Source organism: Typopeltis vanoorti, chromosome 1, assembly GCF_054136105.1.
Source record: "Typopeltis vanoorti isolate ZY-2024b chromosome 1, IOZ_Tvanoo_1.0, whole genome shotgun sequence".
NCBI lineage: Eukaryota > Metazoa > Arthropoda > Arachnida > Uropygi > Thelyphonidae > Typopeltis > Typopeltis vanoorti.
In genome coordinates this window covers 185,336,854-185,361,487 of record NC_143549.1, presented here as the reverse complement: position 1 = coordinate 185,361,487, position 24,634 = coordinate 185,336,854, and the positions used below count along the sequence as shown (strand labels likewise).

General features: G+C 34.1%; 1 protein-coding gene across 1 annotated transcript in view; it reads left to right on the top strand.

The window, feature by feature from the left end:
- Pkn (serine/threonine-protein kinase N) overlaps window positions 1-24,634 on the top strand; it is a 343,091-nt gene that overhangs the window by 271,088 nt on the left and 47,369 nt on the right. Inside the window, exons 17-19 of the mRNA XM_090400359.1 lie at window positions 1,826-2,045; window positions 14,120-14,227; window positions 21,379-21,459. Of these exons, the coding sequence (XP_090256485.1) occupies window positions 1,826-2,045; window positions 14,120-14,227; window positions 21,379-21,459 (409 nt within the window). The remainder of the gene's footprint in view (window positions 1-1,825; window positions 2,046-14,119; window positions 14,228-21,378; window positions 21,460-24,634) is intronic.

The following is a 24,634-nucleotide window of genomic DNA, read 5'->3' as shown; positions in this document are numbered from 1 at the left end:
CCATAAAACAAAAAATTCCATCTGCTGGTATTCTGTATGACTCTTTTAGAAGTTTGTAAGTATTGATCATATCACCTTTTTTTTTTCTGTTTGCTAGTGCCTGCAGGCTACAATCTGAATCAGTCTTCATAATCTGTATTCCACAATCCCACTATCATCTTTAACACTCTCCTTTGTGCCCTCTCCACTGTATCTGCATCACCACGGAAACAAGGAGACCAGACATACATGCACTAGTCCAAGTGAGGTTGTATCAAGGCTTTGGAAAGAGACAAAATGATATCCTTGCATGTCAATGTTTGTTTCATCATTGCAATTATCCTATGAGTTGTATTTGCAATCTTTGCTACATGGCCCTTGAACTTTTTATCTACCAAAACATCAAGATCCCTAAACTAATCAGTTTTTTCTAGCACTGTCCCACCAATATATGACATTGGAAATTTTATTACACTAAATCACATGAACTGATGCCCACAATTTCAGCCTGTTCAAATCATCCCAAAGGACTGCATTCCTGATTATGTTTGCATCTGCAAACAGCTATGTCACCTGTCAAATCCTCTGCTATTAATGTAAAGATTGAATAACAGTGGATCAAGGACTGATCCGATTGTCAAAATATATGACAGAAACTTGCTATAAGAATGCTATTACATGATTCATGATGTTTCTGTAATGTCCTACTTGTGTTTTAACCCTAGACGTTTCAAATAAAACTACTTGTTGCTCTGTAATTACATGAAAGGTCAAGATTACACAGTTTTTATGAAACCTTAATGTATAACACACTGATACTCTTAGTGTACCAGGAGTTAAATGTTTATGAACTTTTATTCCAACTGCATGACTCAAAATTTAGCATTATCTGCCTTCAAGAATTAAGCTACCAAGTTTTGCCGAAATATTGGATTAATAATTCTGCTTCACATTTTATGCATAATTATTTTTTTAAATAAAAGTCATGTTTATGCTCATGCACATAGACCTACACTTTACTATGCAAGCATTCGAAACCGAAAATCCCACGGAATAGGTTGGTCAGTCCTTATTCCAGGAGTGTCTTATGTCTGTAGATGTGTTTGTTCATGGGTGCCAGTTTGCCTGTTCTGAAGGACGAAAAACTTGAGTTTCCAGATTAAAAAACCCCTCTATCTCTGTATGAGACCAGCTAACTCACCTTTTAGTCGAAAGAGATCAGATAAAGGTTCCTCATGTCGTGGACAGGAATCGAACCCAGGTTTTTCCGACCAAAGGGCTTCTTCTATATTGACTGAGCTGCGGAGGCTCTAAAATAAAAGTAATTTAGCAAAATAAAAAAAGTCAATTAGCTGTTGACTAGTTAAAGTAATAATTTTCACAAATATGATGTGATTTCTACACCTGTGTTCATATAATCTTTTGATTTCCCTTTATCTTTAGCAAGTGAAAAAAATCTTAAAAGAAAGACATCTCATCTTGTATATAAATCATTTGTAGGGGGAGATAGCATTTCAAAGATTATTCTTGTATTTTTATGTGTTATATCTGATGTAAGTAACAGATGTTCCAGAGACAATTATTTTGATAATTTATAGAATTATTACTCATCATACTCGATCCAACTTTTCAGGAATCATTTCTAATGTTAAGCCTCCTGTAAATGTATCAATTTGGAATCCCATTATTTTTGTTGTATCGACATTCCCCTTTTATCTGTCTTTCATGATAAGAATAGTTGAGTTGAGATTCAGAAGACATTAATTGATTAATTCACCTTCTTCTTTTTGTCTATTTATTTTCATTTGCACTTTATTAATTTTTTTTTTTTTAATATTTGTTACAGAGATTTAAAACTAGATAACTTATTGTTGGATGCTGAAGGATATGTAAAGATAGCTGATTTTGGACTTTGCAAAGAAGGAATGGGCTATGGTGATAGAACAGGTACCTTTTGTGGAACTCCAGAATTTCTGGCTCCTGAAGTCTTAACAGAAACATCATATACAAGAGCTGTAGACTGGTGGGGATTGGGTGTTCTAATATTTGAAATGTTGGTTGGAGAGGTAATATTTATTCTTGGCATCTTTAACAGAAGTATAGTCAGATAGCATGTCAGGCACATTTAATAGAATTTCTCTATTTCCTTCTAAAAATAAAATTGAAAAATAAATGCTTAAATGCTATAATATGCAATTATCACTACAGTAGTCCTCCTTATCTGCAGGTTTGCTTTTCACGGTTTCAGTTACCCACAGTCAACCATGGTCTGGAAATATCATGGAAAATTCCAGAAAAAACAATTCATAAGTTTTAAATTGTGTGCCATTCTGAGTAGCATGATGAAATCTCGCAGTGTCCCACTCTTTCTCACCTGGACCATGAATGATCCCTTTGTCCAGCATATCCATGCTGTACTGTATGCACTACCCACCTGTTAATCATTTAGTAGCCATCTCGGATACTAAATGATTATCAGATTTACTGTTGCAGTATTGCAGTGCTTGTGTTCAAGTAACCCTTATTTTACTTAATAATGTGTCCCCCAAAGTGCAAGAGTAGTGATGCTGGAAATTTGTAAATTACCAGTATCACTACTTTATAAGGAAAGGAAAAAAAAATGATATACCGAGGTTGCTAAGATTCCATTGACATTCATGTAATGTTTCTATTCACATAAAAATATTCACACTAATTATTTACAATATGTGAATAATTATATGAATAAATATGCACATAATTATTCTTTTATTATTAGTTATTGTTGTTGATCTCTTAGTGTGCTTAATTTATAAATTGAACTTTATCATAGGTATGTATGTATAGAAAAAAATAGTGTGTGTGTGTGTGATTCAGTACTGTCTGCAGTTTCAGGTATCCACTGGGGGGGGGGGGGGGGGCTTGAAAGTATCCCTTGCAGATAGGGAGAGGCTACTGTATCTTCTTAAATAGTCTTTTATTTTTTAAGTTAGAAACAAGTATTCTTAAATTTTCAGCCCCATATCTCATTGTATACAATTAGGTCTCATAATATACAACTGAATAAGAATCATACAATATAGAATATCTTCCAACTTGCTTTTAATTCTTATAAAGGATAGAACAAATCATCATTATTTTATTTATTTATTTGACTGATGCCTGTAGCTAATCATACCTTGTATCCTTAAAACTTTTTTTTTTTTAAAAAAATGGGGGGGGCGGGGACTGTTTCACATTTATCAGTTAGTAATGAAAAGAAAATGTTTATCAGTGTTGCTTTTATTTTTTGCATATATTTCAACAAGAAAAATCGGATTGCTTTCTGTTGGTCTGTCTCTTAAAAGTTTCTAATTATGTAAGCTGATATTCACAAAACTTAATATGCATATCATGTACTTTGCTGTTCATTCATCTCAGTGCACTATTTCAAAAATCTCAAGAAAAAACACAAGTGCATTCGTTATGCGCATCTTCATTCTTTTTTAGTCATAAGTACAGCAGTGCTGTTTCATGAATGTAACAGAATCCTTCAATATAAGATTGATACCTTTTGAAAATGTATGAGTATTGTCTTAATAAATAAAGGAAACATAATTGCTATTGCACTGAAATATATAGTTAAGGTCTGACAGTTTGGAAGCAATGCTTTAGTGTGTGTGTTGTGTGCATTCATGTTTTTTGTGCACGTGCACACAAATCAAGTAGTTTTAAAAGAAGAGCAATTAGTTATGTGCCATCCAGTCATTTTGGATTTTGAACTTGTGAACAAAGACTTTCCACCTCACTTGGTCTCTTGTCATTTCTTTCAGCAGTTATAAGTTCAAGTTGGTAAGTTCCTTTTTGTTGTCCATCAAACTCTTTTGTGGTTTTCCTCTCCTTCACATGTGCTCAATATTCCCCAACATAACTGCCTTTTCCACAATTTTTATTTTTTTTTTTGAGAGTTTATTTTTCACTTGGTTAGACTATAATAAGTTTAGTTTAATCCTTTATCCAAGTGTGAGCAAACAAAGTTTGAGCCTGAAAGTTTCTTCAGCCAGTCCTGAAGAAACTTTCAAGCACAAACTTTGTTTGCTCACACTTGGATAAAGGATTAAACTAAACTTATTATAGTCTAACCAAGTGAAAAATAAACTCTCAACATCTTTCTCTGAATCTGGAGTAATTTAATAATAAGGTTATACACCCTTTGGCATCTCCTATAGGTTAGGATGACCTCTCATTGCTTCTGACTTTGTATCTCCACTACTGGGCCTGGCTCCCACTGACGAGACCTCAATAAAGGTCGAAACCAGTATGGGTAGAGTGGCCCTTGCCTTAATGCATAGCATTACACATATCCGCAAGGAGAAAGGAGATGTGCTTTGCATTATGGGAGATACTGAGATAGGAGTAATGAGAGCTTTCTCCACCTTTGCAACGAGTTGCCTGGTGTTGCACTACCTTACCCCAGTCCTGAAGAAACTTTCAGGTGCAAACTTTGTTTGCTCACACTTGGATAAAGGTTTAAACTAAACTTATTATATTTCCACAATTCATTTGCTTGCATAATATGCCCAAAGTTCATTAACTTCTGTTAAATGATCATTGCCTCCAAGTAGTATTCTTTATATTCTCTAAAACCTTCTTATTAGTTCTTCTTGCAGTCCATGGAGGTTCTTAATAGTCTGCTCCACATCCATATGTCACTACTGGAAATGCTTTGACAGTTTTAACTTTCATGGTCTTATTAGCATCTCTGTCTTTCATAATTTTTGTTAGGTTTAACATAGCTTTATTCCCATAGTTATCCTTCTTTTAATTTCACCTTAGTATTTACCATCACTTTTTATTCTGGATCCCAGTAAATCATAACTTTTCACCACTTCTATTATATCTCATCATCATCATATTTGTGCCATGTACCCTCAAGAGGTGTACAGGATATGATAGTACTACATGAAAAATTTACATCATTGCTAACTTCCTATCTACAATTTTCCTCCAAATCAGTCTGTCACTTGTCAAGACTCCAACATTATCAGATCTTATATTTCTATCGTCTAAGGCACACTGTACCGTATCAATCCACCTATATCTTGGACTTCCTCTGGGTCGTTTTCCTGCCAACCTAGCAAAGAACACTTGTTTTGCTAATCTTTCCTTGCCCATTCTGTTTAAGTGACCACACCACCTGAGATTAGCTCTGCTAACACATTGCTGGATGCTGACAATCTCAAGTTCTTTCCTAATATCCTCGTTTTTAAAATGATATTGCCATTGATGCCATCTGTTCATGCCTCTAATCTTTCTCAGGACCCTCATATTTGCAGACTCTAGTCTTTGGTCAAATGTTTTAATTCTAATCCAGCTCTCAGATCCATAAGTTAAAACTGGTTTAAACACTCTTGTATACAGCTAATTTAGTGTTCCGACTAATTTCCCTCTTATTCCATATGAATTTATTCAATCGACTTCCCACCATACCAGCTTTGTTGATTCTGCTGTCTATTTCCATATTTAATTTACCATCTTCACTAAAAATTGTGCCTAAGTGGCTATAATGTTTTACTTGTTCCACAGGTTCTCCATTCACAACACAGTTAATATTTTCATTGTCTTTGTCTTTTTATTGCTGACCTTCATACCATATCTATTACAACAGTTATTCAATTTAGTCAGAGAATCTTGCAGACTTGTAACGGATTTGTTTTGAAGTATAATATCATCCGCATAAAGCAAAGAGCTGACATTAACATCTCCAATTTTGATATCATGTTTAATTCCACTTTCCTTCATAATGTGATCCAAATAGATAATGAATAACAGAGGGGTAATGTGCATCCTTGTCTCACACCAGATTTAACATTAAACCATCTTCCTGTACTTCCTTCAATTCTAACTGCTGACTTCCAACTCAAATAAAGACTAAGTATTGCTTGATATAATGCCCCATTGACACCATATAACTATAGCATATTGAATAGCTTCTCTCTTGGCACCTTGTCATATGCCTTTTCCCAATCGACAAAACTTAAATACAGATCTTTGTTATATTCCCATGATTTCTCCACTATTTGTCGTAAAGTGAAGATCTGATCCTGATAGCTTCTATTTGACCTGAATCCAGCTTGTTTTTCACCAAGCTTTTCTTCCACAATTCTTCTCAACCGTTTCTCAAGTATACTTGCATATATCTTACTAGGAACACTCAGTAGGGATATACCACTGTAATTCTCACATTCAGTTTTATTTCCTTTTTTATATATGGGCACTATGAGAGCTCTACTCCAATCATCAGGAATTTGTCCCTCTGTCCAGGCATTCTGAACTATGCAGTGCAGCGATTGTAAGATTTTTATACCACCATACTTCAGCATTTCTGGTCAAATATCGTCTACTCCTGCTGCCTTTCCACATTTCTAGCCTTTGATGGCTTTTTTTACTTCAAGTATGCATATGTATTCCTGACTGCATGCCTGGTCAGTGTTTTTTATCACTGTGCTGTGAACACTGCTTGTTTCATTTAGCAAATTTTCAAAGTAATTACTCCATACTTCAAGGATATCTTTTTCTCCTGTTTTCATGTCACCTTTATCATCTCTAACTCCATTTACAGCACTCTTTCCTCCATTCCTAAGGTTCTTCAACAAACTCAAGAATATTTTGCCACCTTCTTGATATTTATTCTATGTTCTTGCCAGAGTCCTCCCATGACTTTTATTTAGCTAGTTTTACACACTGTTTCGCTTTCTTACATTTGTCTCTGTATTCTCTAAGAGCACAAGCTGACTTATTTGCCAGGAACTTTTGAAATGCTTTCCTCTTTTCCTTCACTGCCTCTTTAACTTCCTGTGTCCACCATGGAGTTCTAATTTTTCTATCCTTGCAGACAACTTCACCACATGCCTCTCTAGGTGAATCAATCAGGGTTTTCTTCAAGGCTTGCCACTGAATCTCCAAGGTTTGGTTCCTGTTCTCAAACTCTTTCATTTTTTCTTCAATAATCTTTGTGTATTTTAGTCTACAGTTCACATCTGAGAGCTGCTCGACTTTTATTTGCTTTAAAACTTTCTTACATGCCATTCTTTTCAATATGAAATTCAATTTTATCCTACTCAAGACTAAATAGTGATCACTTCCAATTTCAAATCCTCTGTACGCTCTGGTGTCCTGCACCAGGGAGAAAGCATCACTATCAACAATAACATAGTCAATGAGACTTTTCTTATTCCTTGCCTCTTCTCTCCATGTGAATTTGGACATTTTTATACACATTTTTGTTGGAACATGGTTAGTAATAGCCAGTCCATGTCCTGAGCAGAAATCCAACAGGTATTTGCCATTATTATTAGCTTTGCTCTTTTCTCCAAATTTTCCCAAAACATTTTTGTATGTCTGACAATCACTTCCTACTCTGCTATTTAGATCCCCAACAAGGACCAACTTTTCCTTTTTCATTGTGTCAGTAGCTTTCTCTAGAGCCTCAAAAAATTCCTCCACTTCTACCTTAGTAGAGTCTTCTGTGGGACCATCGGCACAAATAAGTCTCATTGTCCAGTACCCCATTCTGATATTTGCCCAAATCACTCTACTTGACACTGCCTGCCATTCAAGAAGATGGGCCATGTATTTTGTGTTGAATACTATGGCTACTCCTTCTTTTCCTTGATTGTCATTTCCTGAATATAACATTTTGTATTTATTGGTCAGAAAGATCTCACCAGTTTTTGTCTTTTTGTTTCAGTCACCCCTATTATGTCGATCTGGTACTTATCTAATTCCTCAGCTAGCTCCATTTCTTTGCCATTCAGGCTTCTTATGTTGCTAGTACCGATCTTTAACTGTGGTGATGTTGAGTTGGGGTGTGTTTTTAGATTTGTTCCAGTAGCTGACTTTTCGCTGTTTGCCCTGGTTCCCTGGCGAAAACAACGGGGGCCTTGTTTAACCGGGCGATGCCCCAGCCGGCATGAAATTTTGTCATTTTGGCCATCATTTTTTATTTTGGTTTAACCAATAGGAATACAATTTGGTCAGTTAAATCCCAAATTGCCAGCCCATCCTCGTTCATTCAGTATCCAGGTAGATACCCAACAAGGTGCACCATGAGAAGGTGAGAATTGGACATTAGGTCAGATGCTCTGGTCGGTTCTCCGCATTCCTTTAAAGGCTATGTGGAGGTCACCTCTCAGTTATTCAGCTCTGACCCTTAAGCATCTCTCAATCATAAATTCATCCAAATTATCAGAAGCCGTCACTTTTGTTTTGCTGATATTTAAATTAATCCCAGCATTTTTGCCTTCCCTCTTAACCAACAGAATCAACTACTCCAGATCTTCCTTAGTTTGTACTATAAGGGCTGTGTCATTTGCATATCTTAAATTATTTATTTTTCTGCCATTCAGTCTTACTTCCTGCTGGGTCTTTTGTCTAAGTCAGCCATTCTCATAAATAACCCTGCTGAATCCCTTTTTCTACTTGAACACAGCTTGTTTCTTCCAAAGACTGTTTTTATTGAAGCTTGTTGATTATATCAGACAGTTCTCTAATCAAGAAAATTAGTGATTCACATATTCCCATTTGTTCTCTCTCATCACATTCTCTAGTCTGTTGTAGATTACATTCTACAACAGACTGTAGAATGTGATCTACACATTCTAGTAGAATTTAATCTACACAATCAAAAACTTTCTTGTAATCAATAAAGCAGATGAATACTTCCTTCTGAAATTCTGTTGTTCTTTCCATAATTCATCTCATGTTCACTATCTGGTCTCTAGTTTGGTTGGGCATATTTGTATAGCATTAATAGCTGTTCAGAGGTAAAGTAACACCTTTAGTGAGAGAGAAGTAGAGAACCTAATTTTTAGGATGTTGAGGAGGTGATATTTGTAATATGTTTATGCCAAGAGAGAGATTTGTGGTTTGAATAATCCATAATAAAATAGGGTTTAGTTTTATTTCTCAGAATATAAAAATCAGATCAAAGTGCACAGCTTCTCAAATGAGAAAGAGGAATGCAACGAATTGTCATTAGTGAAACTATACATGTGAATTGCAGTTATTTGAGAAGGTCATTGATATATAGAAGGAAGCAGCAATAATTGCAGAGTTTGAGAATAAAGATCCATCCATTATATGTAACCTGCATCTGGACAGAAGGCTGGCAAAACCAGTAAGAACAGATCTTGTGGAATCTTTTGTGCCAAATGAAATGCCTTGTAGAGATATCGAGAGCAACCACTTGAGATTCCCCAAACTTATCCATGCCATTCCAAATGTTAATATAAGCAAGAAAATCCCTTGGTCATTGGCAGAATCCATACTGGCAGTTGTTTATTAGTTGAGACACCTTAGAATAGTGTAGAAGTTGGAATTTTAATGGCTTTGTCATTATTTAAAAAAATGAAATGAATGAAATTGGACTGTAATTACATAGTGAATATTATGTGTTCTTCCCCTTGTTAATTGGCTTGAATGTTGGCAATTTTCAGACTTCCAGATAGATACCAGTGAAATATGAGATAAATAAAGTTTGCCTCTCAGTGATGAAATAATACAAATTGTCTAAAACTGAATTAAAAGGATGTGAAAATAAAATTAAAATAATTATTTACCAGTCTTTTACTTCATAGTCTGATGATGTTTTTGGAATGAGAATAGCAAATTAACCATAACACACAGTTTATTAAGCATCAATTTAGTAATACTCAAATGTGTAAAGTAAAACATATATGATACCTTTTTAATAAAAGTTTTATATAGCAAATATTTTAAAAAAAGTTATGTATATAGAAATATCTTAACCATAGACATAGTGAAAAAATAAATTTCGTTAGATAACTAGGCTTCTTTGCATACCATATAAACATAAAATTACTGAATATTAAAAATTTCAGAATGTATCACATTCATACGTCACACATCACTGTTAATAAACAGTATATATAAGGCCTTACCATTATGTACCATCCCCCCAAAAAAAGCACTGGCTATAACTATTTTTAGAATTTTAAATTACTTTTGTGTTTATATATTAACATGTTCATGCTAGGCTGTGTCTCACACAAGTTGTGACTTTGTGGGATACTACTTACTCCAATTGTTTCTAATTACACTAAATACTCTAATTACTCTATTTTTCACTAAATACTTTATCAATTGACTGTGTGCTGTTTTCAGTACAATAAAAACTTACTTTGCTTTGCTTGCATCTGCGTAGTATGGTGCTTGTAGGAGGATGTGTTTCACTATGTAGGGTCATTTTCGTTCTAGTACTGCACTACCAGTATATTGGATATGCAAACAGAAAGCACTGAACAAATTTCCCTCCCCTGCCTGAAGGTAGTACCACACAAGTCAGTTTGAATTACTCGTTAGTTTATTTTAATGGTATTGATTACAACACAGAATAATAAGACAATAAAGGATATTTATTAACTTATTAGCTAATATTTTGCTGGTATTATATCCAGCATATTCAGAGCACAAGAACAGTTTGTCACAGTACACGAAACAACAGTTTGATATAACAGTGGGACTAGATTAAAAAAAATTATAACAGACAAAACAAGGAACTGAAGTCCTAATTGGCACTATCCATGTTGGGAAAAGGGAGAAAACAAGTATTAATTATATCTTAAAATGACTGTCTCCCAGATTTTTGATAAATTTATGCAGCCATTTGGAGTATTTTTTAAAACTGCTGTTGATTCCAAAAACTTATGACTTTTGTGTAATACTTTTGTTTTCTTCCATTTGATCCTATGTGAAGGGGTATCCAAGGCATGGTCTGCTAGATCCAACTTGCTATAACGATAGGGCCAAATGTATTTTTTATGTTCACCAAGACGGATGTCAACAGTCCTCTTGTCTGTCCAAGTTACAAGAACAGGGCACTTCATAAACTCCTGGATGTGAGAGTTTGTCCTTCAGTGACCAGATGAGTTGCTAATTTGACATATGGTTTAAATATGGTGCATAGCTGATATTTATTAAGCACTCTAGATATCTTTTAGATGTGCCTTTAATGTATGGGATGGTAACAGTTTTGCTGTAGTCTTGTGATAGGCAATGAAGGGGATTTGGGGGGGAGCATTTAGAATGTTTTCTATCTTATGAGGATTATAGCCATTGGCTAAGAAAGTGTGACACAAGCGAGTTCAGTGGTAAGAGCATTGTCATTGGAACAGATTACTCTGTTACCTGGGAGACAGTCATTTTAAGATCTAATTAATACTTGTTTCCTCCTTTTTCCAACATTGATGATGCCAATTGGGACTTTAGTTCTGTGTGTTGTCCATTACAATTTTTTAAAGTAGTTCTACTGTTATACCAACTTGTTGTTTCATATACTGTGACAAACTGTTCTTGTGCTCTGGAGATGCTGGATATAATACCAGTGAAATATCAACTAATAAGTTAATAAATATCAATTATTTTCTTATCACTCTGTGTTGTAATCAATACCATTAAACTAATATTTACAACCAACACATAAGCCTTTCTACTCTTTTGAAAGGTATTTCTTTTACCCTTCCATAGTTAAGAAATTCAAAACAAGTGAGAAAATAAGTGAAGGGTTAACTACAGAGGCTGTGTCGAAGACTTGTTTTTTGTTCGTAATGATATCTATATAGAACAGCAGGGAATGATTGCTGAGTTGTGGACTGTTGATTAAAAAAAAAATTTTTTTAAATAAATAAAAAAAAAAACTTCTGCACGAAGTATAGCTGGCTAAATTATCAAAATAAAGGGCTTTGATATGCATTATGCAGATGAATTGAAACTCTTGAAGATGGACATGAAGTTTTCTAAAGAATGGGCAAACAATGAAGCTCTCTATTTTGACAAAAGTAGATAGCAACAGCTACAATGTTTAAGAAAGAAAACATTATCATACCATGAAGTAACAATATAGATAAATGCCTTTTAGTTTTATTTTGGTATTTCTTTAAATATTCAGTCTTATTGTACTAATGAATGTGATGACTGCAGTTGCTTAACAGTGCTATTGGTTGGTGGTGATTGTGCAGAGTCTTTTTTTTTTTTTACATCTCCTGATACCAGTTAGTGACAACTGACTACCACAATTTAATTGAAAATTATTGCATCATTCGTGCTCATGGTATATCCATCTGTTATCTTCCAGCAAGATAATTCAACTCGTGTATAAGGCACAGATCATTCAAAAATAGTTTCCAGAACTTCAATATTAACATTAGATCTTGGTCACTGGATCTTGATTTGCTTTGGCATCTATGGATTGAAAATGTGCTGGTTTGGCTACACTTGCAAGATTAGCCAAATCAGCATGAATTGGGAACCTTTTGGAATAACTAGAGACAATTTCAGAAGCTACTGCCTGTCTGAGTTAGGACTGTTATGAGGGATGAAGCAGGTGCTGCTCAGTAATAGTTATGCCTAATAAATTAGCTACTCACTGTATATATATATTACTGTTGCTTTTCACTCAGTAAACTTTGGCAGCTACTTCAAAAGAGGTGTTTCAAAATCACCATGATGCAGATACGGATTGTTAGGTAGCAGATATTTGCTTTTTAAAACAAACAGATGATAATCATAGTAAATATAATGAAGTTTTCCAGAAAAGATGTGTGTGTGGGGGGGGGATTGAAATCTTAAAGAAAAATCATATGCTTTGATCAAGTGTAAAGAGCTATTCAGAAGGCTACAATTTTAGTGTACATCAGGAATTATATACAGCAATATATACAAAACTTGAGTTGTAAGTCACCAGTAAGAATTGAAAGATGTATTGGAAAATAGTTTGATGTGAAGTCAGTAAGACAGGATCTCCACAGTTGTTCATCATTTATATGGGATCACCTTATGAATAAAAAGTTGTATTAAACATGATATTGAACTAAGTTCTGTATTTTATACAGATATTATTCTTTTAATTATAATTATACTGCTGTCTCAAATTTACTTAACCACTGTAACAAATCCATGAAAACTAATAAAAAAAATGACTGAAACTATAAAAAATAGGAACGTGAAAAACATCAGTTGCATTATCAGTGATCACACTTAAAATATTTTATTTGTTTAGGCATATTTTATATTTTATATTATTATGTAAAAATGGAGAAAATATTTTTATAAAATTTAAATCCCATCTACAGTACTAACGTACTATAGATTTGCATCCTTTTGTGAATGCAGGTTAGATAAAAAGGGGAGGGGATAAAATATTTAAGCTATTCACTGAATTGTTTTAGTGAAGATGGCAAATTGGAAATGGTTAATATAATGAGCAATTCAGGTATGGACCAGGAGACCAATGACATGATAGTTCTGAGGAAATGGTATAGTTATGATAAAAATTAAGATACAGGCAGGAATTTGACATCCTTAGCATTCAAAAATGAGTTATGGTGGTCTAGTAATCACTTAAACAGAATGAAGAATAATAAGAATGGTTAGCAAAATAGGTTTTTGATGCAAGAATAGTAGAGAACATACTCAGAAAAAGATTAGAAAGCGCTACAATTTGCATTGCCTTAGAAATAGAGGAAAATCATATACTCACAAAGGACTCTTTGTATTTTTTTATGCACAGAAGATGACAACATAAAAAAGCAACAAATAATGATTGGAGACATGCGTTTGAACATTTGGTGCTCTTCAGTAACCAGGTAATGCTATGAACTACCTTGGCCACTTTTGCAATATCTCTGTACTTCTACTCCTGATCCTCCAAATCCCTATCTTATCAATTTCTTTGACTGCATTTCCATCAATGTAGTACATAGCTTGTAACCTTTTCATCACAAAATGCTTAACTTTATATTTTTAACACATTAAACTAGTACCCATTGTCAGCCTATTTAAATCATTCTTCATGCTCTTTTTATTATTTTAACTATTACACTAATTCTGCAGATTCTAAATATTGTGTATAACATTTATCTCCTGAGAATATCTTATATAAGAATGTTAGTGACTTATAGTAGTCTCATCCAGTTGTGTTTTGTTGGATGTTTCAGACCATTACTTATCAAGTTTATATTTCATTTCTGGTTAGTGTAGAACCATTGTTGCTTTGAAATAATCTTTCCTTTATACTTGCATACATACATACATATGTAATGAAATGCAATATGATAAATATTGTTTAGTACTGAATAAATTAGAATTGTGTTTTACAATTCAGTCTCCATTTCCTGGTGATGATGAAGAAGAAGTGTTTGATAGTATTGTTAACGATGAAGTTCGTTACCCAAGGTTTCTTTCTTTGGAGGCTATTGCTATAATGAGAAGGGTAAGTAGTATTTTTCCAGAATTCAAATTTATCAAATATTCCTTCCTGATTTATGCTTATGCATAGACTCACATAATTAGTATCATTGTGTAACAGGTCTGTGGAGTCCAAGGACTCATGGCAGGAGGATATACTCTACACCACACAGTCCGTGTGTAATCTGATGCCATACCATCTGTAAAAATCTTGCATAATAGTGATTCACTTATGTTCATTTTTACAGTTCATATTACTTTTCATATATTCTCAGTGAAAATTTCATAAATGTGATTTGTTTCGTTATGTTATATGTCCTGGCAGTTAGCCTAGTGGCTATGCACTTCACAACCATATGCCTGGGAAAGGAGTGTCCTGAGTTTAATTCCCGTCACTTTAAGAAGCTTAAGGATCTTTCTCAGACATAACCGGTCTTGGGCGTGGACGGCAGGGTTTTTCCTCCCGCAAGCAGGCAAATCGGCCCCGTGAACACACACATAGCTACAGCCATAGAATATACCAGGAGGCATATGGCTAGTCACCTTATCCTCAGGTCGGGTATGACTTAGAAAGGCTTAAGATAGCTCTGTAACAGGCCAGTAAGCCTAATACATAGAAGAGAAAAGAAGAATATATATAATTTTGCATTTATTTATGCAACTGTATGAGTTAGTATTATTGGAACCGCCATGTGTTACCAAAACATAGGAGGTTTTAATATGTTTTAAGTTTATACTTGCTTACTTTCATGTTATAATGCTTAGGGAATTACATAGAAAATATATGTGTTTTATGTTATTTACAGTAGTGTTCTTATGCCATACTCTTGTGGTATTCAATTGCTATACTGATGACAGCCATTTTATTGAAACTTGAGTTTCACTTTTAATCTCGGTAACAGGCCATATCAATTACGAGTTTGTCACTAATGGAAATGCCACAAACAAGCAGATGTTGACTGCCCCCAACACACACACACACATATGCACAAAAGTTGGAGATGTATAGCACATTTAGTATGTTTAGTATTGTCTGTGTTAAATATGTTTCAGTAATGAAATACCATAAGTTGACATAATCAAAAGAATTCTTAAAACTGAGGAAAACTCAAGTAAAAAAACTATTATTATAGAATGTTAAGATCACAGAATGGCAATTAAACAATAACACACAATTTTAAAAAGCTCCACCTGAGTAGCTAACATAAAATAGCTTAAAAAAGGTCAATAATTTCCTAACTTATTTTTAAAAAAAAAAAATATATATATATATATATATATATATATATATATATATATATATAAATATATACATAGACAAAATAAAGTTGGTTCTTTTTAAATCTGCTAATCTTTCCTATCTCCCACAAAGAGGATAGATGTAAACCATTGGATCTGTTTAAGTTAGATCAATGAAATAGTTTCACACATTTCTTTATAAAGATGTTCTGTGAGGAAATAACTTTATTAAGGACTCTTGTCTTATTTCAATGAGTTCAACATTTAGTGTTGATAGCATGTTATCAACATGCAGAACATAGTTGATAGCATGTTCTGCAAATCCAAATTGTTCAGTCTCATGATATTTAATATAGAACTTCCGTTCTTCTAGACGAATAAAAGCAGATCTTCCTGTTGCCTAAAATAAGATAACTCACAATGGTTTAAGAAATCTGTTAGATCATTCTGTATGTGAGAGAAGTTTTTAACATTTGTGATATTAGTGATCTTTAGAAAAAGGCGATTTTTCTAAAAATTTCTCAACAAAAGCTTGAACAGTTTTTATGTATCCTACCTTAGTTACATTTTATAACAAGGTGAGAGTGTTGGATAGAGTAGATGGTATATAGTGATTTTCAAAGGCATTAGATAAATTATTTATTCTAACAATTAATAATTCATTATCAAATTCCTGCTATGTACCCTCAAGGGGTGTACAGGATATGATAGTACTGCATGAAAAATTTACATCATTACTAACTTCCTGTCTACAATTTTCCTCCAAATTAGTCTGTTACTAGACTCCAACATTATCAGATCTTATATTTCTATCTCCTCAGGCACTTTTTACTGCATCAATCCACCTATATCTTGGTCTTCCTCTGGGTCTTTTCCTGCCAACCTGACAGAGAACACTTGTTTTGCTAATCTTTCCTCGCCCATTCTGTTTAAGTAACCATACTACCTGAGATTAGCTCTGCTAACGCATTCATGGATGCTGACAATATCAAGTTCTTTCCTAATGTCCTCGTTTTTAATATGATATTGCCATTGATGCCATCTGTTCATGCCTATAATCTTTCTCAGGACTCACATCTGCGGTCTCTAGTCTTTGGTCAAGTGTTTTACTTCTGACCCAGCTCTCAGATCCATAAGTTAAAATTGGCTTGAAAACTGTCTTGTATACAGCTAATTTAGTGTTACGACTAATTTCTCTCTTATTCCATATGAATTTATTCAATTGATTTCCCGCCATACCAGCTTTGCTGATTCTGTTGTCTATTTCTATATTCAATTTACCATCTTCGCTAAAAATCATGCCTAAGTAGCTGAAATGTTTTACCTGTTCCACAGGTTCTCCGTTCACAACACAGTGGACATTTTCAACGATTCTGCCTATTTTCGTTGTCTTTGTCTTTTTATTGCTGACCTTCATACCATATCTATTACAACAGTTATTCAATTTAGTCAGGGAATCTTGCAGACTTGTAGCGGATTTATTTAGAAGTATAACATCATCCACATAAAGCAAAGAGCTGACATTAACATCTCCAATTTTGATATCATGTTTAATTAATAATTGCTGAAACCAGAAAGGCTGGTGATGGACAACTGATAGAAGCCATGGAGTTGTGGAGGTAAGTGATGCCTCAAAAGAGAAAGGTAACAGGTCGGTACAGGGTTCAGTTCTTGGGCTACTGGTATGATCTGTATTGTGGTTTGCAAGGTGTTTGACCTCCCACAATGTATATTCTGATTCCATGAAAGTTAGAAATAATATCTAATATAATCTGTCCACTCCTTCATCAGATCTCAGGACAAAAGCATTGAAGGCAGAACTTCCTTCAACATCTTACTTCCTCTTGATAATGCCACAACCCATCTGTTGATGTCTTTCCCATTATCAAAATGTTTTTCTCTCAGCAAATGACCTCAGTACTCTAGCATGTGGATCAACATGTGATTAAACCTTTTAAGGCTCAGTATTTAAAGCTCACTTTGGCTAATCTAATTGACAAGACACCATGAACAGGTATCTTGTCATTTGAGTGTGCAGCAATATTGGTGAGCCTTCAATATAAAAAATGCTTTAAAATTTATTAATGCTGCATGGTGTGAAGTCCCACATACCGTATTCAATGTTTGGGGCATAAGTTAAATCCAGATCTTACCAACTCCTTCATAGGCTCTGATACTGATGAAGATTATGCAAAAGACAAATGCACGAAACTCATAAAACGAAATGGCTGCCTGCTGCAATCTTAAATTCTTAATTTTAATTAACTAGTTTAACTATATAACCGGTCCGATCCTTTAATTCACCTAATTTCAAATGGGTATTAGTTTTCAAAGTCTGCTTATAATGGCACATTTATAGACACTTTTTCTTTTTCTCACTTATGAAAGGTTTTTAATCTCCATTACATATGTATTGGTACTATGGGTGAAGAAGGCCCATACAATCTGAAAACCATGCTCTACAGATGAAACATACATCTTTTTTCACATCACTTCAGGCTTCCAGTAAGTAGCATGGTGGTTTCACATCAGGCAGTGACGTTGCCTGATGTCATTTGTGTAAGATTGTTTAAATTTTGCATTCCTTTATTTATTTCTTGGTCTTATTTTCACGAATACTATGTGGATTTTTCCAGAGTGAAGCCATTTCTTTAATAAAAATTATTGAAGCATTAAAAAAAAAAAAAAAAAAAAAAAAAAAAAAAAAAAAAAAAAAAAAACTTTTATTCTGAATCAGCTGTTCTTGAACCATGAACTTCTGTAAATACATAGATAAAAATAAATAAATAAAAATTGCATGATTATCAGTGTTTGTGGTTAAGGTCCTCTATATGAATAGAACATACTTGCTGCATCTGTATAGCAAAATTGGGGTACAAAAAGAGAGAGAGAGCAATAATGGAAATAAAATTCTTAGGTATTGCATTGGTATTGGTTTATTTTATTGCTGAGGAGTATGGCATGCAAATTTTTATTTTTTACATACTAATAATACACAGTATCTCATGTCACTAACAGAAATTGTGGGTACTATCCCATCCTACAATGTACATATGAGATATTTACATTTGGACGTAAATATCTCATATGAGAATGGGGAACTGGACAATGAGACTTATTTGTGCCTATGGTCCCACAGAAGGTTCTACTAAGGTAGAAGTGGAGGAATTTTTTGAGGCTTTAGAAAAAGCAACTGACACAATGAAAAAGGAAAAGTTGGTCCTTGTTGGGGATCTAAATAGCAGAGTAGAAAATGATTATGAGACATACAAAAATATTTTGGAAAAATTTGGAGAAAAGAGCAAAGCTAATAATAATGGCAAATATCTGTTGGATTTCTGCTCAGGACATGGACTGGATATTACTAACACCATGTTCCAACATAAAAATGTGCACAAATTCATATGGAGAGAAGAGGCAAGGAATAAGAAAGTCTCATTGACTATGTTATTGTTGATAGTGATGCTTTCTCCCTGGTGCAGGACACCAGAGTGTACAGAGGATTTGAAATTGGAAGTGATCACTATTTAGTCTTGAGCAGGATAAAATTGAATTTCATATTGAAAAGAATGACATGTAAGAAAGTTTTAAAGCGAATAAAAGTTGAGCAGCTCTCAGATGTGAACTGTAGACTAAAATACACAAAGATTATTGAAGAAAAAATGAAAGAATTTGAGAACAGGAACCAAACCTTGGAGATTCAGTGGCAAGCCTTGAAGAAAGCCCTGATTGATTCACCTAGAGAGGCATGTGGTGAAGTTGTCTGCAAGGATAGAAAAATTAGAACTCCATGGTGGACACAGGAAGTTAAACAGGCAGTGAAGGAAAAGAAGAAAGCATTTCAAAAGTTCCTGGCAAATAAGTCAGCTTGTGCTCTTAGAGAATACAGAGACAAATGCACGAATGCAAAACACTGTGTAAAACTAGCTAAACAAAAGTCATGGGAGGACTTTGGCAAGAATATAGAAAATAAATATCAAGAAGGTAGCAAAATATTCTGGAGGTTGTTGAAGAAGCTTAGGAATGGAGGAAAGAGTGCTGTAAATGGAGTTAGAGATGATAAAGGTGACATGAAAATGGGAGAAAAAGATATCCTTGAAGTATGGAGTAATTACTTTGAAAAACTACTAAATGAAACAAGCAGTGATGACAGCACAGTGGTAAAAAACACTGACCAGGCATGCAGTCAGGAATACATATCCATACTTGAAGTAGAAAAAGCCATCAAAGGCTTGAAATGTGGAAAGGCAGCAGGAGTAGATGATATTCGACCAGAAATGCTGAAGTATGGTGGTATAAAAATCTTAGTCGCTGCACTGCATAGTTCAGAAAGCCTGGACAGAGGGACGAATTTCCGATGATTGGAGTAGAGCTCTCATAGTGCCCATATATAAAAAGGGAAATAAAACTGAATGTGAGAATTAAACAATGTGTTTAATTCTCACATTAAACACACTGTTTAATTGTGTTTAAACACAATTAAACTTGCATAGATCTTGCCATGAACACTGCTGAGTGTTCCTGGCAAGATCTATGCAAGTATACTTGAGAAACGGTTGAGAAGAATTGTGGAAGAAAAGCTTGGTGAAGAAGAACACAAGCTGGATTCATGCCAAATAGAGGCTGTCAAGATCAGATCTTCACTTTACGACAAATAGTCGAGAAAGCATGGGAATATAACAAAGATCTGTATTTAAGTTTTGTCGATTTGGAAAAGGCATATGACAAGGTGCCAAGAGAGAAGCTATTCAATACGCTATAGTTATATGGTGTCAATGGGGCATTATATCAAGCAATACTTAGTCTTTATTTGAGTTGTAAGTTGGCAGTTAGAATTGAAGGAAGTACAGGAAGATGGTTTAATGTTAAATCTAGTGTGAGACAAGGATGTACATTATCCCCCCTATTATTCATTATCTATGTGGATCACATTATGAAGGAAAGTAGTATTAAACATATCAAAATTGGAAATGTTAATGTCAGCTCTTTGCTTTATGCGGATGATGTTATACTTCTAAATAAATCCGCTACAAGTCTGCAAGATTCTCTGACTAAATTGAATAACTGTTGTAATAGATATGGTATGAAGGTCAGCAATAAAAAGGCAAAGACAATGAAAGTAGGCAGAATTATTGAAAATGTCAACTGTGTTGTGAATGGATAACCTGTGGAACATGTAAAACATTTCAGCTACTTAGGCATGATTTTTAGTGAAGATGGTAAATTGAATATAGAAATAGACAACAGAATCAGCAAAGTTGGTATGGTGGGAAATCAATTGAATAAATTCATATGGAATAAGAGAGAAATTAGTCATAACACTAAATTAGCTGTATACAAGACAGTGTTCAAACCTGTTTTAACTTATGGATCTGAGAGCTGGGTCAGAAGTAAAACACTTGACCAAAGACTAGAGACTGCAAATATGAGAATCCTGAGAAAGATTATAGGCATGAACAGATGGCTTCAATGGCAATATCATATTAAAAAAAGGATATTAGGAAAGAACTTGACATTGTCACCATCCAGGAATGCGTTAGCAGAGCTAATCTCAGATGGTATGGTCACTTAAACAGAATGGACGAAGCAAGATTAGCAAAACAAGTGTTCTCTGCCAGGTTGGCAGCAAAACGACCCAGAGGAAGACCAAGATACAGGTGGATTGATACGGTGCAGTGTGCCTTAGATGATAGATATATAAGATCTGATAATGTTGGAGCCTTGACAAGTAACAGACTGATTTGGAGGAAAATTGTAGATAGGAAGTTAGTAATGTAATTTTTTTCATGTAGTACTATCATATCCTGTACACCCTTTTAGGGTACATGGCAGGAATTTGATGATGATGATGTAAATATCTCATATTAATCATTATTGATCCATGTTATAAGTTCTGCATCAATTGACATTAAAATATAAATAAAATTTTTCTTCCAGTTATTGAGGAAAAACCCTGAACGCAGACTTGGTGCAAGTGAGAGAGATGCTGAAGATGTGAAGAAACAAGCATTTTTTAGGGTCTGTATTAAATTTCATTTTATTGCACATGATTTTAATTCAAGTTATTTTGTTGTGATTTCAAAAATATAAAATTAATACCTTATTAATTTAGATGAGTATTTTTTGTGATGTGGTAATATTATTATTAATTTAGTTTCAGTCTTCTAAGAAATAGTAGTGCATCTGCAGTGGAAATAACATGAAGTCTACAAATTACTCAATTTCTGTAGTTAGAAAGTAAAGAAATGGGTTAAAGATCAATTTTATATTTTTAAACACACAATTAGTAAATTATTAGTTATTTGTAGTATATTAGGCTTTTCTTTGTGGTAGGGTTTTTTTTAAATCACTTCCCATTTAAAAGTTTATAAAAACATCTTCTGTCATGTTGTACCATCATTTAATATTGTGGTTTGAGCCAATGAGAATACAATTTGTTCGGCTAAATCCCAAATTGCCAGCCCATCCTTGTTCATATACTGTTACGGGGTGCACCACAAGAAGTTGAGGATTGGACATTAGGTCAGAAGACCTGGTTAGTTCTCTGCATTCCTCTAAAGACTATGTGGAGGTCTCTTCTCAGTTATACAACTTTGACCCTTAAGCAGAGCTAATCTCAGGTGGTATGGTCACTTAAATAGAATGGGAGAGGAAAGATTAGCAAAACAAGTGTTCTCTGCCAGGTTGGCAGGAAAAAGACCTAGAGGAGGACAAAGAAATAGGTGGATTGATACAGTAAAAAGTGCCTTAGAAGATAGAAATATAAGATCTGATAATGTTGGAGTCTTGACAGGTAACAGATTGATTTGGAGGAAAATTGTAGATAGGAAGTTAGTAATTATGTAAATTTTTCATATAGTACTATCATATCCTGTACACCCCTTGAAGGTACATGTCAGGAATTTGATAATGATGATGATAAAAACATCTTGCATTTGTAACTTATTTAGTTTATTTCTGAATTTTCTGTTTTACTCAAATGCTAGATAGGAAAAGACCTGGTGTACCTTTTGCTTCACAAAGTAAAAATAGAATATCTGGTTAGAACTTGGCTACCAATCCATACAGCAATGTCATTTGTGTCTACAATGTGCTCTAAAGATAAAACAGAATTTCCTGTTCAGCCCATTTTCACCACACTTAATGAGATCAGCAGAGGCAGGGTTTATGTGCTTCCAATTTTTCCCACTTTTCCTATCTTTTTAATACCATTTCTACTTTTTTAACAAGCAAAATAAAGAAAGAGAATGCATCATATTGTTTTTATAGTTCACTTGGTTGTTAAATTCAGCGATATTGGCAGTCTACAAATTTAAAAGAAAAATATTTATCAATATTTTGCAATTATTGTACACTGGTGTCCCAAAGCTAAGGGTAAACTAACTACATTTTACCTGTATATGAAAAAAAAAAAATGTTTCATGACTATTGCCAGCATACTAATAAATTATATTACACAAGAAATGTGTTCTAAATTTTGTACAAATTCAATTGCAATACGTTTTTGGCAAATTACAAATTTCCTAAGGACATAGTTAAGGAATTAATGTACAGTGCTTACAGAAAACTATGCACAGAGAGAGAGAGAGAGAGAGAGGCTCAGTATGGAATATGTCCACCCCGAATTGCAATGAAGCTCTCATGTCATACCATGCTTAGCACCAAGTGATTCAGGAGTTCTTGAGGCAAACTGGCCTACTCCTTCAGAGGAAGGAGCCTTGTTTGTTCTGCAGGTTACTTTCAAGTAGCAATGTATCCCCCCTATTGCATCCCAAACATGTTCTATGGTTGAGACTTGTTTCCTTTTCTCTGATTTCTTTATGTAAAAGGGATTCGTTTGTTTCCATTTGATATTCTATCTGTTTAGTTGTTACAGTATACGCTCATTTTTATTCATTTAAATTTTTTAATGTTCGTTCCTGATATTGTCACACCTTGGTTGCAATTTTTTGAATGTGTCCTCTTTGCTAGACTGAATTGGAAGATCAGGGAATACTTCTTTATTTGCCTCCGATGTATATGCTGCTTTGATAGGTTCTTCTACTAGTGTTCTCACTATTTTCAACAAATGTTTTAAGGGGACAGGTAGTAATAATTTTCCACATTTCTGGCAGGGTTTGGGACACCAACCAGCAATATATCCAATCTCTCTACACACTTAAGACATTTAGCTTGGAGGCTATTGTCATCTAAGTGATCATGTGAACTTCATTGAAGACACTGTTTCTGCACCCCTGGATAGTTCATAATTTGATTTGTACCAGAGTTGACAAAATTTGGTAAAGGCATCTACATATCCATTGTGAAGGTGACCTCACTAGAAAGTAGTTGTGCTTCACTTGAAATATCCTTTTTTTTTTATGTTACTGATTTTACACCATTTTGAGAATGTCTGGATAAAGATAATTGCTTTCTATATAATTTTGTTGGAATTATATAGAAAAAATAGTAGAAATCTCTTGTTTTTTTACTGTTCTAACCTGATTTCTTGCCATTACAGGAATTATTGTGCTACTATTAGAATGTAAAACCCTATAATAGTTTATTCCTGGTTTCCACATCTTTGTTATAACTAGGGTGACCATATATCCCAGTTTATGTCTGAGAAATTTTGAGGTGTCATCACCAGGTGCCAGACCTAGTTGAGGTCTCATCAGTGGGAATTAGACCAAGGAATATACCAAAGTTCATTTAATGTATAAGTCATATTTTCCATATACAAGTACTAAAATGGCATATCATCATATTATTAAAGAATCTGAACTATAGACAATAGAAGGTAATTCTTCCACTTAGATACAAAATACAGTATAGCACACAAGGAAAAAAAAGTATTGAATGACAACAATGTATGTTGTTATTGAGTAAATGGGTTTATTAACAAAGAAATATATGTTTACATGTGATGATATGTACATCCACAACTATCAGTGGAATCTTGGTTGAATAAATCATTAATGACAGTATATTACGTGCTCGAAATGGGCACCTTGTCTTTCAAGACAGGTTTCATAACAAATGTGAAGGTTCTCTCTCATCTTGGAGAACAAGGGTTGGGACATCTACTGGACATATCGTGTAATTTTATCCCTTTGTTCATCAAAGTTTGAAAGCAGATCATAGTGGAATACCCATCCCCTTCATCATATCCCAAACAAAGGCATCAAGTGATGTGAGATCAGGAGAATGTGAA